The following is a 14,527-nucleotide window of genomic DNA, read 5'->3' as shown; positions in this document are numbered from 1 at the left end:
AATAATAATAACGCCATCTACGTGATTAACAAAGAAAAAGAAATAATACATAAATTAATTTGGGATTAGTACCCACTTTTTTAAAAATAATCTTTCTTTTTGATCTTACTTTCCGTTTCATATTTGATGGCAATTTTAGTACGAAATCCTTGAATTGTGGGTTGAATTTGGCATCTTCTGCAGTCCCATATAAGTAGTTTACCAATGATTATAGAATAGTTCAGTAAGTTGAGTAAAGGGCATGGTTTGGATAATATTCCAAATAAAACATCTTGGAGGGAAAGATGAACCTGCTGATTTGAGATTTGGTGCCAGTAACCTTGAAACTCACTCCAGAATCGTTTAACAAAGGAGCAATGATAAAGTAGGTGGTATAAAGTTTCCGGTTCTGCCTTGCAAAATGAACATAGATCGTCTGTTTTAAAGCCTATTTTGTGTAATTTTGAATTAGTGTACAGAATAGAGTTGAGCACTTTGAATTGAAATCCTTTCACATAAGACTCAAGAACAACAGTGTGGCAGACTGAAGATTTGTCTCAGCTGATCGATAGAAAAGTTAAAATCGTTCTGCAGTTTGTTTATGATATTAGGCAATTGTGCTATTTTGCGAACAAGAAGTGAGTAATAGTCTTTTGATTTCTTTTTTCTGACGTCGAAGATGTTGTCGTCAATAAAGAAGGATGGAGGAGCTAAAGATGGACAGGAAATGATATTCTTTAAAAAGGACGGTATAGAATGGCGAAGGCCAGCCCATTGCAAATAACTAATATTGGCTATCTTGTCAGACTGAGTGCGTCATTTATAGTTAAATCAAAATGTAGGTCTTGGATACGAATCACTCCCGCCTCAAAATACTTTTTGTAGAAGACTGGTCTTTTTTCGATACGAATTTCCTTATTATTCCAAATAATATTTTGCCGATCTCGTTGAGAGGCAAAGGAATCACGAAACTCCGACCAATCCCCGGATACTTGAACTGTTACTATAATATGATAAAAAACGTCATCAGATCTCTTTGAAAGCAAACGTATTTCGCATGCTTTGTGTTAAGCATGGCAAATATGTCTTACTGTCTGTCTGTCTGTCTGCCTAGCTTTCCGAACTTGGCATCATTCTGTCCTTTTTTCCATCAATCCTTCTTTCTGTTTGTCTGTAGGTTATTGTTTTAAGCGAGATTTACAAGGTGTAGCAAAGTATTAAGTTCCTTTTGGTGCGAACTTGGCAAACACAAAATCATCTGCACTTAAATGTATTAATTTCCTGGTGCTTGACACTTTTTGTAAAGTCACTAGATATCTTCACAGTACAAAATAGATGAAGCTCATGTAGTATGAGAGTGCCATCATTATCTGATCTCATTTTTGAAGACTTTTATACACATATCCGACTTGCTGGCCGAATCGTAAAATAAAGTTAACCATAAAATACAAGCATCGCCACGTGACTACTTAATAATTAGCTAAGGCATCTAAAAAACAGATCACATTACTTTAACAAATTCACAGGACAAAATGTTAATGATTTGGTAACATACTGTCAGATGAGCTGGTAGGTGTTGTGGCCATGGTGGATGTTACCCCAATGTCTCGTGTATCTGTTATGGCACTCACATTGAAATCTTGAAACCCTCCACTGTTAGCAGCATCGCGAAGTATAAAGAGTACTTCGCTTTCTGTTACAGTTGAACTGAACTTCAGGGCCAGGTCAACAATAACACTTCCACACCTTGGAAGAAAAAGGAAAACCATAAGTACAAACTTATCTGGTGACCAAACTGAATAACGGGAAATTATTTTCACAAATTTTCAGATGGTCGAATCTCTTACAAAACGAAGCATTTAAACAAATGCTAAAGTGGACTTATTTTTATTTGACCGTAAACATGTCCCAGTGGATAAACAGATAAGTTTGTAAACCCGTGGCTCGAGTTTTGCGGTTACTGGCTTTAGCCAGTCACCACTGTGTCACCGGGTGTGTAAGATGGTCAGTGACTTTTTGGAAGATTTCGGAGAAATCTCACGAAGCGAGGCCGAAAATACCTCGAGATTTGCTTAAGTTCTTAATGAAAATAACTGCTTTTACAGTTTAGTATTGGTTTATTATTGGTTTATATGACATTAAGAGTCGAAAAAATGCGAGTTTACTAGCAGACACATAGCGCATTGGAGCGTTACGAATGTCTACGATCTACAGCCGCTGACCTCTCGTAGTAGGACATTTTAGACTCGTTTTCGCACGCTCTTCCTGACGTGCCGAGAAGACCTATAAGTTTTCCGCCCAAAATGTATGTGCAAAGGAAAATTCTTGAAGGTTAAGAAGTCAATCTGAAACTGTTTGAATACCTGATACTTTTCAGTTGCACACTTTCATAGCCCAGTTTACCAGCAAAGACCTCGTCTATCTGAAATGAACATTTTAAATGAACCGTTGTTAATATTTATCTTATACATTTTCAAAAGACCTAATTCAATGAACATGTTCAATATTAATTACCAAAGAAAAATAATTAAAAAACGCTTTCCGCTAAAAACTGCTAAAAAAGTTGCCAAGACAAATAATTTAATTTGTAAAAAAACTTGGCGTAACAAAGCACAACATCGATAACGTCGTTCCTTCGTTTCTATAATTAACAGTGTCACTTTCACTACAAAGCATTCCAACTATTCAAAATGTGATTACGAACTGTCCCTCGGTCAAGCTGTCCATCAATTTGTCCGACTGATAAAGTTAATTTGTGTGTCAAATTGTCGCTCTGCCTGCCAGCTGCTGCCTGGCCTGTATGCCAATTCACAGGCCCACTCACTATGTATCAACGGTCTTGAATCTTGCTATTTCCTAAGGGTGACAGCATTATAAGGTTTGGAGCTTCAAGTGTCTTACATAAACAAGTTAGCTACCGTTTTGCTGAGTTTCTCCCATAGTTGATTGTATTCCCCATCAGTGTACTCTTCACTCGTGATAACCAGGGTCACGTTGATTACATCACTTGCTATGACTAATAAAACAACAGTCAGCGAGAGAAAATGTACCTTTCGTATACAACCAAATACATGCAAACAATTTTAGACCCTCAGGTCAATCCAAGCACAGGACCGTAGCTAGTAACAGAAAAACCGAGGCACTTGCCTCAGTCATTTTTCGTTTCTATTGTTGTTGTTGTCGTTTCTTGAAGGGAGAGAGTAAAACACTACAACCTTCATATTAATATCTGCTAACTATAACAAGAAGTTACAGTAGAAAGAGGTCTGGTTGCGGCGAAAGGCTAATTTCTTACTCCAGCTTACTAATTCAGCTATCAAAGCATATCTGTACTAATATAAACAGTTAACAATCAATAAGTGTCTTTTCTATAACGATAATAGGAAATTGAGAATTTAATTTGCTGAAGCAATACTTTGATTTGATAATATATTTAAAAAAGATATTGAATATTTTCAGCTCCCTAACTTTGCAATGAAAGCAATTTATAGCTTGGTTGTAAATTAAATGCTGCATCTTTTAAGCCTGTCACCAATTTAAAAATAGATGGTTCTTGTGTGTCATTGTGAGACTAAGAAAGTCCACGTCAACTATTGTAAGAAGCAAACATTTACTGCGCTGGCCAAGTCAATGCAACAAAACCTAAAGGGCAAAGGGAGAAACAGGAGAGGACATGATAATACAAAACAAAAAGTACTTTTTTTCTTACTAACTTACAAAGAACGATACTTCTTTTATCACTGCCCAGGTTATTTGTTACTTTGCAGGTGAACGCGTAGACACTTCTGTCACTGGACTGAAAACGTAGCACGTTCTTCTGACACACACTTTGCTGTGGATCACATGGTGTCCAAGTATAACTAGGCTGAGGATTTCCTTCTGCTTGACAGTCAAGTGAAACACTTTGTTGTGCTGCAACTTCATGTTCACTTACAAGTTTAACAATCTCGGCAGGATCTACAAGATTAATGACAGAGGCTTAGAGAATGAAAACTGACAAACCTAACTATAACTATGGTTACAGCTTTTCCAGCAGTCAGTTTAAGAACACCAGTTTTAAATGAACCATAGCCTCTATTTGGCGCGCAAACATATAAACAATATTCCCTATTTGGCGCGAAAATATATAATCAATAGCCTCTATTTGGCGCGGGAAAATGCTCGGATATTTGTATGCTGACATAATCTGTTTTTTGAAGTGAAACTGTGAGCTTTGAAGAAGAGCTAATGTCCAAGGACAAATATCCTAGGATATTTTCGCGCCAAACGGAGGCTATTGTGTTTATTATCCTTTAAATGTTTTTCGCAACACGCGCGGTCTTGAAAATTGGGGAATATCGCTCGGATATTTCCCAGTTTTAGCTGGGAAATATTCAGTCACGTAACGCGTTAAACAAACCGCGCGCGAGCGAAAATATTTGATGGATTACAGGCTCCGATATTTGTCCCCGGATATTATCTGTTCTGCCGGGCGAAGAAGTGAACTATCGTCTAAAAGCGAAGCTCGAGGAAAACTGTGGGCTTAGAGAAACAGTTAATGTCCAAAGGGAGGAACCTCCTAAAGAAGCCTATAAAATGTCATTGTATATTTCGGTAGCGACGGTTCGAAAGTAACGACGGTCGAAAGGTAGTGACTGCGAAATTACTCGTCTTTTTATTAAACAAGAAGAATATCGATTGTATCCAGAAAACCCAAGTATTCAGATTCTGAACAAAATAGTTGAGGTATTTTCGTTGATTTATGCTATTTTGCGATAACTTCGTTTTTTTCCTCCCCCTACATTAAATGCTGCTTGTAGTCAAATGTCAAAACTACAATATACTGAGAGTCCTTAGAAACAGAATTGGAAGATTGCAGGGGGAATTTTTTATAGGTTTTTTCTTTTATTTCAGGGACCTCTTACACGTGCATGTAACGTTTTTAAGCTAGATTTTTCGCGAAAGGTTTTATCAAAAGTTATAAAGACGTCCAATAGGACGAGCTGAGTCTCTGATGCTATGAATGCAAGACGCAGATAAATTGGTTGCATTAAATACATGAACTGTGCTTGGCTGATTGCTAAACCAGGGTACAGTCTTCCTGTTTGTAAACAATGTTTCGGACACGTGAAATACTTACATATTACATTTACTTTAATTTGGTAGTCAACTGGATTTCCAAATCCGTTGTAAGCTGTACAGCGGTATGTTCCAGCGCCAGTTCTGCTGATGTTTGAAAAATCCCAAGTTACACCCTGGTGCAGTACTTCACCATTACTACCATCCTCCAGCACTCTGGTCCAGGTGATGTTTGGTGTTGGTCTACCAGTTGCTTCACACATTAACTGCATGTTTGACTCTTCACGCACAGTCTGGTCGCGACTTACATTGGTAAGGCTCGCTGGAACTGATAAAAGCAGGCACACAGTGAAGCTTTACTATTACATGTACGTAATCTCAAGGCAAAGTCATGTTTGAAGCAAAGTCTGGGCTGACATTAGTTAGCTTGGCAGAAACCGATAATAATAACAACAACAACAACAACAACAACAACAACAACAGCAACAGCAACAATAATATTGATAATATATAATGATGATGATGATGATGATGATAATGAATAATGTAATAATATAATTACGCACAGTACCGTATCTCTGACGCTCAGACAGGTCTTAATGCTTTTCGAGATATTACATGGCTGAAAAATCCCTGTTGGCGTTTTCATGTAGAGTCTGATAACAAGGTGGATTGGAGTGAGGGGTGCCCTCTCTTCCAAAGTATAGAATAGAATATGAATTCTGACGTCAGAGTAACTGCGAACACAGGCGAAGCAGCGACGGATCAAGAACTGCTTATAATAGGGGTGAGTGGGGAGAATTATTGCTCTAAACAGGACGGAGGACGTGCCTTCTGGCCTTTCCCTTAGAACCATTACCAACCCCGAAATTGTTTACGCCTGAGTAAGATCTCTCAAAGCGAGTAGGTAAATCACAACAGGTTCCTGCCCGGGAATTTGGTTTTCGAGCAGTCATTTAGCTGTGGCGAGCACTGCTACCTTATAAGTGAAATTTACTCGTGGGGAAAAGCGTAACTGTAAAAATAGCTTGCAGTGCGATAAACGAGAAACAATGGCAACCAGAGAATAATAATATAATCACCGTACGAATTAAATAATTTCAGTCTGTTCGTGACCTGACCAGTCCTGCTGGAGAAGTACGAATGCTAGTCATTAGAACAGACGATTTTTATTGGCTACTATCTAGGGTTCATTTGTTTTTTCTTTTTGCTCGATTGTGTCGCTATTCAAATCAACGAAATTTGAGCGTAATTTGCGGCTAATCAAAACCGTCTAATAATAACGCTGTTCCTACATGACTGGTTCGATGACTAGCAAACGCAGACTATTTTCTTCACCACTTCTGCTGTTAAGGTACCTTGTTCTGTGTAATGTATAATCTGTCGGTTACATTTTTAAATGCTTTCTTGATTAATAAGTGATTGCTAACGTTGCAATAGTAGTCACACGAGTCACTCGAGTATTGTGACTCACGTGACTTTCTCAACTTTACACTTGAGCTTCTTGTTAACCAAGAAAGTAACTAAATCTTTAGTCGCTAGATTTGTGCGGCCAAACAAAACACACTAGAGAAAGAGACTTAAGATGTAAGTAAAACAATGTTTTCATCCCTTCTTGGCAGTGATTATAAAATGAATATAACCAAGAGAAGATCAAGATAAGTACTTTGATCTTCTCTTGATATAACCTAGCTGGTGTTTAAGTCCCTTGTTGGTTATTTACCCCCTCGTATGGATCCCAGAATAATGATCTGATAAAGGGTAGTTTAAAACGTGTTAATTAGAAGGGACTTTCTGGGAGGGTTCTTGAACAGTAACCCAAACAGCAATGCAAGGACCGAGACGAAACTTGGAATGCAGCTGGAAAGCCAAAGAGTACTCACATATCTTTTTAGCCTTTTTTAGCCAAACGATATGTTAGTAATATTTTTCCACTGCCTAGTCTCAAACCCAGGATGCGCAGAACCAGCGACCCTACCACGTAAGAAAAGCATATGCTGCAGACCTTAGCCAGTGAACTATTACGGCCTTATGTGCCACTTAGGCACAAAGAAGATTATGTATGTGTGTAAGGAGGGAGGGGGTTGACTCTTGTTTTCCGGTATTGATTCGAGACCGACTCATCGCTGCCAGTGTGACGTCACATAGCAACGAGTGAGCGCTTCGAGTAGCCTACTGAGATTACGGCCAACAGAAGTTAAGAAAGACAAATAACAGGCCTAATATCGCTTTTGCTCGCTAAGTGTAGATGTGTACAGTTTGTTGTTGCTTTTTGTCTGTGTACATTATCTGTTTTAGTTTTGCGCGCGCGTAATCGTGTATTCTTGTTGAATTTTGTTGCGGGTAAGTGGCGGGACCGCCATCTTGAAAACGGGACGAGAGAAGTCAACGTAAAACGCTCGCGTTTTCTCTCTTAAATGTCTTACCAATAATCTTGCTGATAGGAGGTTTTATGCATTGATAACATACGTTTAATCTGCGTGTCTTTCTGTGTAGATTGAACCAGCTGTTCCTCTCACCAATCCGTTTGAGTGTTGGGATGTTGTTTTTTTCTTGATTTCCACCAATATTTCCCTGCGATGTGATCGGATTTTGAGCACCTTTGTTAGTAATTATCAGGCCTTTGAATTCAATCCTTTGTGTTTCAACTTCGTTTGCCTTTTTTGTTGTAACTGTGTCCGCTGCATGGTGAAATTTGTTGGCTTTAATCGTACAGCAGCTTTATTTGTTGGCTTTTGTTGTGAAGGTTTGTTGGCTTTTTTTCCTATCAAGTTTCAACTGCTGACTTAATGCTGTCCACTGCAATTGCGGTGTTCATTGCTGTGGTTTTCAAATTTATAACAAAGTTAAAATTAGAGTTTGCCTGAGTAAGTTGTTTTTGGTTTTCTTTTTATCACTTACATTTTGGTGTAAAATTTTGGTGTAAAATATATTATTGATTTTCGTAAGGCCTTCAACGCCATTGAATGGAATTTTTATCCACATGTGTATTGAATTATACAACTTTGCTCCAAATATTACAAAACGGATATCCATTCTTTATAATAATGTTGAAAGTGGCGTGATGAATGCGGGTTTCATAACTAATTACTTCAAAGTCTTTCGAGGTGTCCGTCAAGGGTGTCCCTTGAGTTTTCTCTTGTTTGTGTTAGCGGTCGAAATGCTAGCCCTCAAAATACGCCAAAATCAACTCTGCTGGGGCATCGAACTACCAAGTGGACAGAACGCGGATGATACAACACTGATTCTTAAAGATACTACGTCACTTAGAAATGCCACGAATATAGTTAACTTATTTGGAGTATTGTCCGGTTTGCAATTAAATAAAAAGAAAACCAAAGCCTTGTGGATCGGTGCTTCGAGCAAAAATAAGATAGAACCTTTAAAATTCCAGTGTCCAAAAGATCCCATAAAATTCTTTGGAACTTACCTTTCCCACGATGCAGCTGCCAATAACAACAATAATTTTTATGTCAAAATAAAGAAAATGGAAACGAAGCTTAATATATGGCGGTCGCGGGACCTGACGCTCTTTGGAAGAACTATGCTAGCAAAATCTCTAGGTTTGTCTCAGCTAATTTATACTGCCTCCACGCTTTCTGTCCGAGAAACAGCGATACAACAAACCCATGGAAGAATAAGAGAGATAATATCAAGCGACAGGTTCTGTTCCGCCCCTTATCTAAGGGTGGGCTAAGCTTTCCCTGCGTCAGGACTGTTATAAAAGCGCTACGTCTCAGTTGGATAAGTAGACTCTTAAATAACACTCATGACACCTGGACGGCAATCCCTAATTACTACTTCGATAAACATGGCGGGCTCTTTTTTCTTCTAAACTGTAATTACAGTGTCGAGAAATTAGACAGAAAAATCCCTCTCTTTTATTGAGAACTCCTTGATCACTTTCACGAACGGCGTAGCAATTACGAAGATCCCTTGAAACGCGAATTCATCTTGTGGAACAACAGAGATATAACTATGGAAAACAAATCGGTCCTTTGGAAGGCGTGGCGGGAAAGTAATGTTCTTTTTGTGCAAGACTTGCTGAACAATCAAGGTAATTATCTTTCACCACAAGAATTCAGCGATAAATATAACATCAAAGTTAACTTTCTGCAATACTACCAAATCACCTCAGCTATCCCCGCTTATCTCAAAAGTTACGCATCGGTTCATATGGACCTTGGGGAGCTGAATTCAATTTGCGAGAACTTTGATTTCCAACTATCTAAAGATATCACTCTCAATTTAAAGAAAACTTTCTGCAAGCAGTTTTATAAACTTTTTGTAGAGAAAATCAGAACAGAACCTACTGCTATTAAATCATGGCGGAAAAATTGTCCTGAAGTTACTGACAGTTGGGTGAACTGTATCCAATACAATTATAAAATCACTCGGGATAATAAGTTAAGACAATTCTATTTCAAGTTGTTGCACAGAATGCTAGTCACTAATAAAGAACTTAATCGATTTGGAATAACTGACTGTGTCAAATGTGTTCTGTGCGGTGAAAATGACTCTATTGAACATGCATTCTTTGATTGTCAATCTCTCTTGAAATTATGTGACGGGTCACCGGCTTCAATGGTTCAATAATTTACACCAAATCAATGTCAGCCTAACCTCGCTACAATGCTTTCTCAATTTACCAACACCAAACACCAATCTTTCTGATAACCAAACAAAGGATTTGCGTCTTCTTCTGTTATATGCAAAGCAATACCACTATCCTTGCAAAACAATGCAAAAAAAAAAAGATACTTCTGAATTCATATCCAAATTTATGATCCAGCTTAAAATAGACAAATGAGTTGACGTGACTATGTTGCCCTTTCCCCCAGCTATATACATTTGTACAAAGCTAGAGAGACATATTGTTTGTAATATTTATTATCGTATACATTATCGACTATTTTTTATTAGTGTATTATCAGTTGTAAGAACCCTCTTTTTTGCACTACTTTTGTAATTTGTTACAATATTGTAATATATTTTTATCAATAAAATAAACTATAAAAAAAATAAATAAAAAATCTAAAAAAAATTTTGGTGTAAAATATAGCATTTAAATATTTCATTTATGGTGACATCAATTTTGCTTTATGACTTATCTTTTGTCATATGCCACAACTTGAATGATGCTGCAACTGTCCTGCATTGCCTTGTTGTAATGGCTCCTATTTCTTACCCCTCAAGGCTGCATTGTAGTCTTTTCATCCCTTTAAGTTCCCATCATATTCCAACTTAAAAGCAACCCTCCACTAAATGTCTCCAAATTGATATTTGCTGCATAGCCCTCAAAATAATGGACAGCAAATGCTAAGAAATGTGTTAGAGTGCTGAAATGCTGTAAAGACAATCACACATTTATTCTTATTAATTATATTTATTAATTCAAACAATTTTTATGCCTATTAGTTCTTTTTATTTATTCCACTTTTATAATCATCTCCTGCTCTAAAAAGATCCACATAAGCCTTATATAGTTTCAATTACGACTATATGTACCATTAAATCAATCAAATATTTTTCGTTCGCAACTCATTTGTCTAACAAATTGCGTCATGCGACTAAATGCTCCAGCTACAACTGTGAAATATTCCTCAGTGGAGTGGTATTCCCCAATTTCAAATCTTGAAGCAGATTCCGTGCATTACTAAAAATATTTGAGGGATAATAAACACAATATCTTCCACTTGACCTTAAAAGTATGCTCGAATATTCAGTTGTCCTTGGACATTATCTGTTCCTTTCTTCTCAGAACAGATAATGTCCACGGAAAAATATTATATAAATATGCCATTTTTTTGACACCGAATGAAGGCTTTTTTCATAAAACCTGCATTACCAAATAAAGGAATGATTCATTGACTGAATCAATTTCTCTCTCAGACACTGGAGGTCCATAAACTTCATTCTCCTTCAGTATGCTTAGCAGCTACGCTCTCACTCTGACCATATCTAACCATACATGCCTTGCCTGGTCCATTGTTAGAGGTCTTATTTGAGGTTAGTGTGATAGCAGTCAGCGCTGAAAACCTTGATATTAGCTTCAGAAAATTTCCCCTCTTTTGCTCTGTTTTGTGTCTTCATTGGTCGATGTTCTGTTATACTTGTGTAAAAATGGTTGAATTTCGTAATATTTTGGTGTAGTGCAAAACAAGCAACTATCTACAAATAACTTAGTCGTTTTTGACTTGGATGCAGTGGTGATCATATTTGTCGAAAGAGGGTCATAGATTCATGGTATTCGACCATTAAATAAGTTGACGGTTGGCGATGTACATCGGACGTTGTGTAAAACAAAAGCAAACTTCTGCTTTATGTGCGACGAATGGTGACAGAAACACGTCAAATCGGCTTTTGGACCTGCCTTTTACGGCAAATAAGGTTAGAACATTTCGAAATTATCAGCTCTGTGTCTATTTCAACTTAATATAGCTCAAGACATGTGGCGCTTGCTAAAATATGTCTAACCCGTAAATTGAAATTTCACGACAGATGGTCAAATATCTGCATTTTTGACGTACTTTGAAGAGCTCTTATGTCGCTCACAATCATTTGCCCAAAGAAATTTTTACAGGAATCTGTAGACCATCCTTCCGCGATTCAACCACCAGAAGCTTAATCCATTTGAAGGTTTCGCACATGGTGAAAATCAATTGTTTTTAGGAAGTACTTTTCAGTGAATGAAATACATGTCTTCGAAATTTAACTGTTTTGCACCCAAAAAGACAACGCAGCATTCCCTAAAATCAACCCAGTACACATTTAAACATTGCACAAAAATATTTGAGTGTTTTAAAGACGGAAGAATGATGTGGTTTTGCATGCGAGGCTCTCAAACTTGTTTAATAAAATGGTGCGCCAAATGACGACTTTAACGGAATTTGGTAATTTGCATATTTCTTTGAAATTAAAGGATATTTTGCCAAAAAAACTATCCAGTAGTTTTTGTCATGCCCTAGCCTATCTACCATAGGAATATGAGCGAAATCGAATTTTCGACCCTTGCCGCGAAATTAAGAATTTGTCTAATTTTTACAGGCAGGCAGTCTTAATAACCTGTTTACAGTGGGATACAACTTTTTAGATGAACAAAAGGGAAGTATTGGCTGATTATGATCTTGCAAATCGATAGATTCTGATGGATCTATTGGATTAACAACGTTCATCAACTTTTAAAATATCCAATTCCAAACTAGAAATCAGGGAAAAGCTAGGCACAATTTATAGGCCCCCGGCCAGGACCTAGGCTGGGTTTTCATGTGAATGGCACAACTATTTATAATGTTTGTTGCAGACCTAGCATATAAAAGAAGACTATAAAAAACTAAAATAGAACCTAATTACTAATCAAGCTATAAATATTAACCAAATTACGGATATTGCTCTAAATGTAAACTGTAGTACGACAAAGGTGAAAACTTACCTAATCTGCCTATCTGAAACATGGAAAGTACATGGCTGTTCTTTCCACACAGCCACTCTTTGCACTTTGAAGGGATTGATGAGATAAACCACGGGCACTGAAGAACTGAAATTCCACATACACGAAGCCAAGTATACCCTTCGTCGAACCTCCTATTCCTGTGTCAAAAGGGCTCTGCTTCGCCATGCAGTGGGCCTCGAAACGTCAATCAGCTAACAGTTTTGTTTGACCAATTTGCTTCAAAACAGAAAGTTCTCGCTGAAATTATCTACCTATTGAATAGTTTTGGCTTACAAAAGTACCAAATAAAGGCTCCTCGATATAATATAAACCACAATATTAACGAACCTAAGCAAATGGGGTAGAATATCCGAGCGAAATTCTGGATTTTTTCAACCTCCTCATATTCACCCATTGGGCGCCATTTTGAATTTCATCCAAGCGAAACGTGACGTCACACTGGCAGTGATGACTTAACCATTGTTTTGCTTAGAGACTTTAATAAGATCAGGAAAAACAAAGTGTATTAATTGATTAACATTAGTTGTTTTGTCTTCTCAGCTTTCCAGGTCAGTGAATTTTCTATGGTAACATCATAGCTCCTGTAAAAGCTGAGTGGAATATATAACCGCGCCTATTGACTTCCTTTGGGCAGCCACTCAGTATATTATCAGGGCATCACCAGTTTAAATATTCAGTTCTGTCATTCGTTACTTACTTATTCAAAAAGACGCGTGATCGGAGGCCTTCTTAGCAAGGTTTGTTCTCAAACTGAATCAAGTTTCGTGAAGATTTTGAAGGTGGTATCTCTGACCTCTTTCTTTCTAGCAACGGTTTACGGAACACTGACGTTAACGAACAAACAGTGAAATTAGAAAAAGAAATAGTACATTTATTATTGAAATAGTTAGAACTTACAACTTTTTCTGTCGCGAAAACATAAACATAATCGTGTTAATTTACGGCCTACCCCATGGGTAAATCAAAGCGATTGGTCCGCTGCCCATAAACCCCTCTCCTCGAGTTTATTTCTACTCAAAACTCAATTGAATGAATTCGTAACAAAACCTCGAAGCATTGACTTTTCAAAGTAAACTTTTAATCTTTAGAACAGGTTTCAAAATGCGGTTCCTTTTCTGCCTAGTCAGAAGTTCGAAACTAGCGGTATATAATTAAATAATATTATTTAAATAAAACCATTTACCGTAGTCTGTGAACAGGCTCCGGCTGGAAGGGTCTGATCGCGGCTGGAAAGGCCGAGATGGAACTGGCTGAGAGTGAGGTGGTCGATGGCGAAATGGAGTGGGAGCTTCGCCCCATCCTTGACAAGAGAGCCCGTTAACAGGCTACAATTTGCGTCTTTCTCTCCGATTTTACTTAACAGTTGATAGGAATCCGTGCTGTCCAATTCTGTCAGTAATCATGGTCGTGATTACACAAATCAGCCTCCCGCCTCCCGCGCGGTCAGTCCGATGTTGTTGATCAATGGTAAGAATATTTACAACATATTTTTTTCTAAGGTTAGAAAACAAAGTAATTCTTGACTTCTTAAATAGTTGACCAGGAATAACACTAAACTCTGAAATGACAGCTTAAAAATTATGGTCTTGGCAGACGTGGAGAATATTTAGTAGGGAGAGAATCAGGAACTCAGGGAACCAGGAGGGAGGGGGTGACTCTATTGTTTTCCGGTATTGATTCGTGACAGATTCATCGCTACCACTGTGACGTCACGTAGCAACGAGCGAGCGCCTAGAGTAGCCTATTCAGATTACGCCATCGAAGAAGGACAACAGAGGTTGTTCACTAACTTAGTGTAGGTGTGTACAGTTTGTGGTTATTTTTTGTCTGTGTGCATTATCTGGTTTAGTTTGTGCGCGCGTTATCGTGTATTGTTGTTGAATTTTAATGCGGGTAAGTGGCGGGACCGCCATCTTGAAAACGGGACGAGAGAAGTCCACGTAAAACGTTCGCGTTTTCTCTCTTAAATGTCTTACCAATAGTCTTGTCAATAGGAGGTTTTATGCGTCGATAGTATACGTTTAATCCGCGTGTATC

General features: G+C 37.8%; 1 protein-coding gene across 1 annotated transcript in view; it reads right to left on the bottom strand.

Moving 5' to 3' along the window:
- Positions 1-14,527, bottom strand: part of LOC110041541 (uncharacterized) — a 38,739-nt gene that overhangs the window by 14,728 nt on the left and 9,484 nt on the right. The window contains exons 3-7 of the mRNA XM_089294448.1: positions 5,099-5,365; positions 3,697-3,936; positions 2,898-2,995; positions 2,343-2,401; positions 1,535-1,725 (exon numbers count right to left, since the gene is read on the bottom strand). Coding sequence (XP_089150574.1) covers positions 1,535-1,725; positions 2,343-2,401; positions 2,898-2,995; positions 3,697-3,936; positions 5,099-5,365 — 855 coding nt within the window. The remainder of the gene's footprint in view (positions 1-1,534; positions 1,726-2,342; positions 2,402-2,897; positions 2,996-3,696; positions 3,937-5,098; positions 5,366-14,527) is intronic.

Source organism: Orbicella faveolata, unplaced genomic scaffold, assembly GCF_042242905.1.
Source record: "Orbicella faveolata isolate gen_17 unplaced genomic scaffold, um_ofav_v1 contig_25, whole genome shotgun sequence".
In the NCBI taxonomy this organism is placed as follows: domain Eukaryota; kingdom Metazoa; phylum Cnidaria; class Anthozoa; order Scleractinia; family Merulinidae; genus Orbicella; species Orbicella faveolata.
The sequence above is the reverse complement of the archived record's forward strand: the minus strand, read 5'-3'. Positions and strand labels throughout refer to the sequence as shown.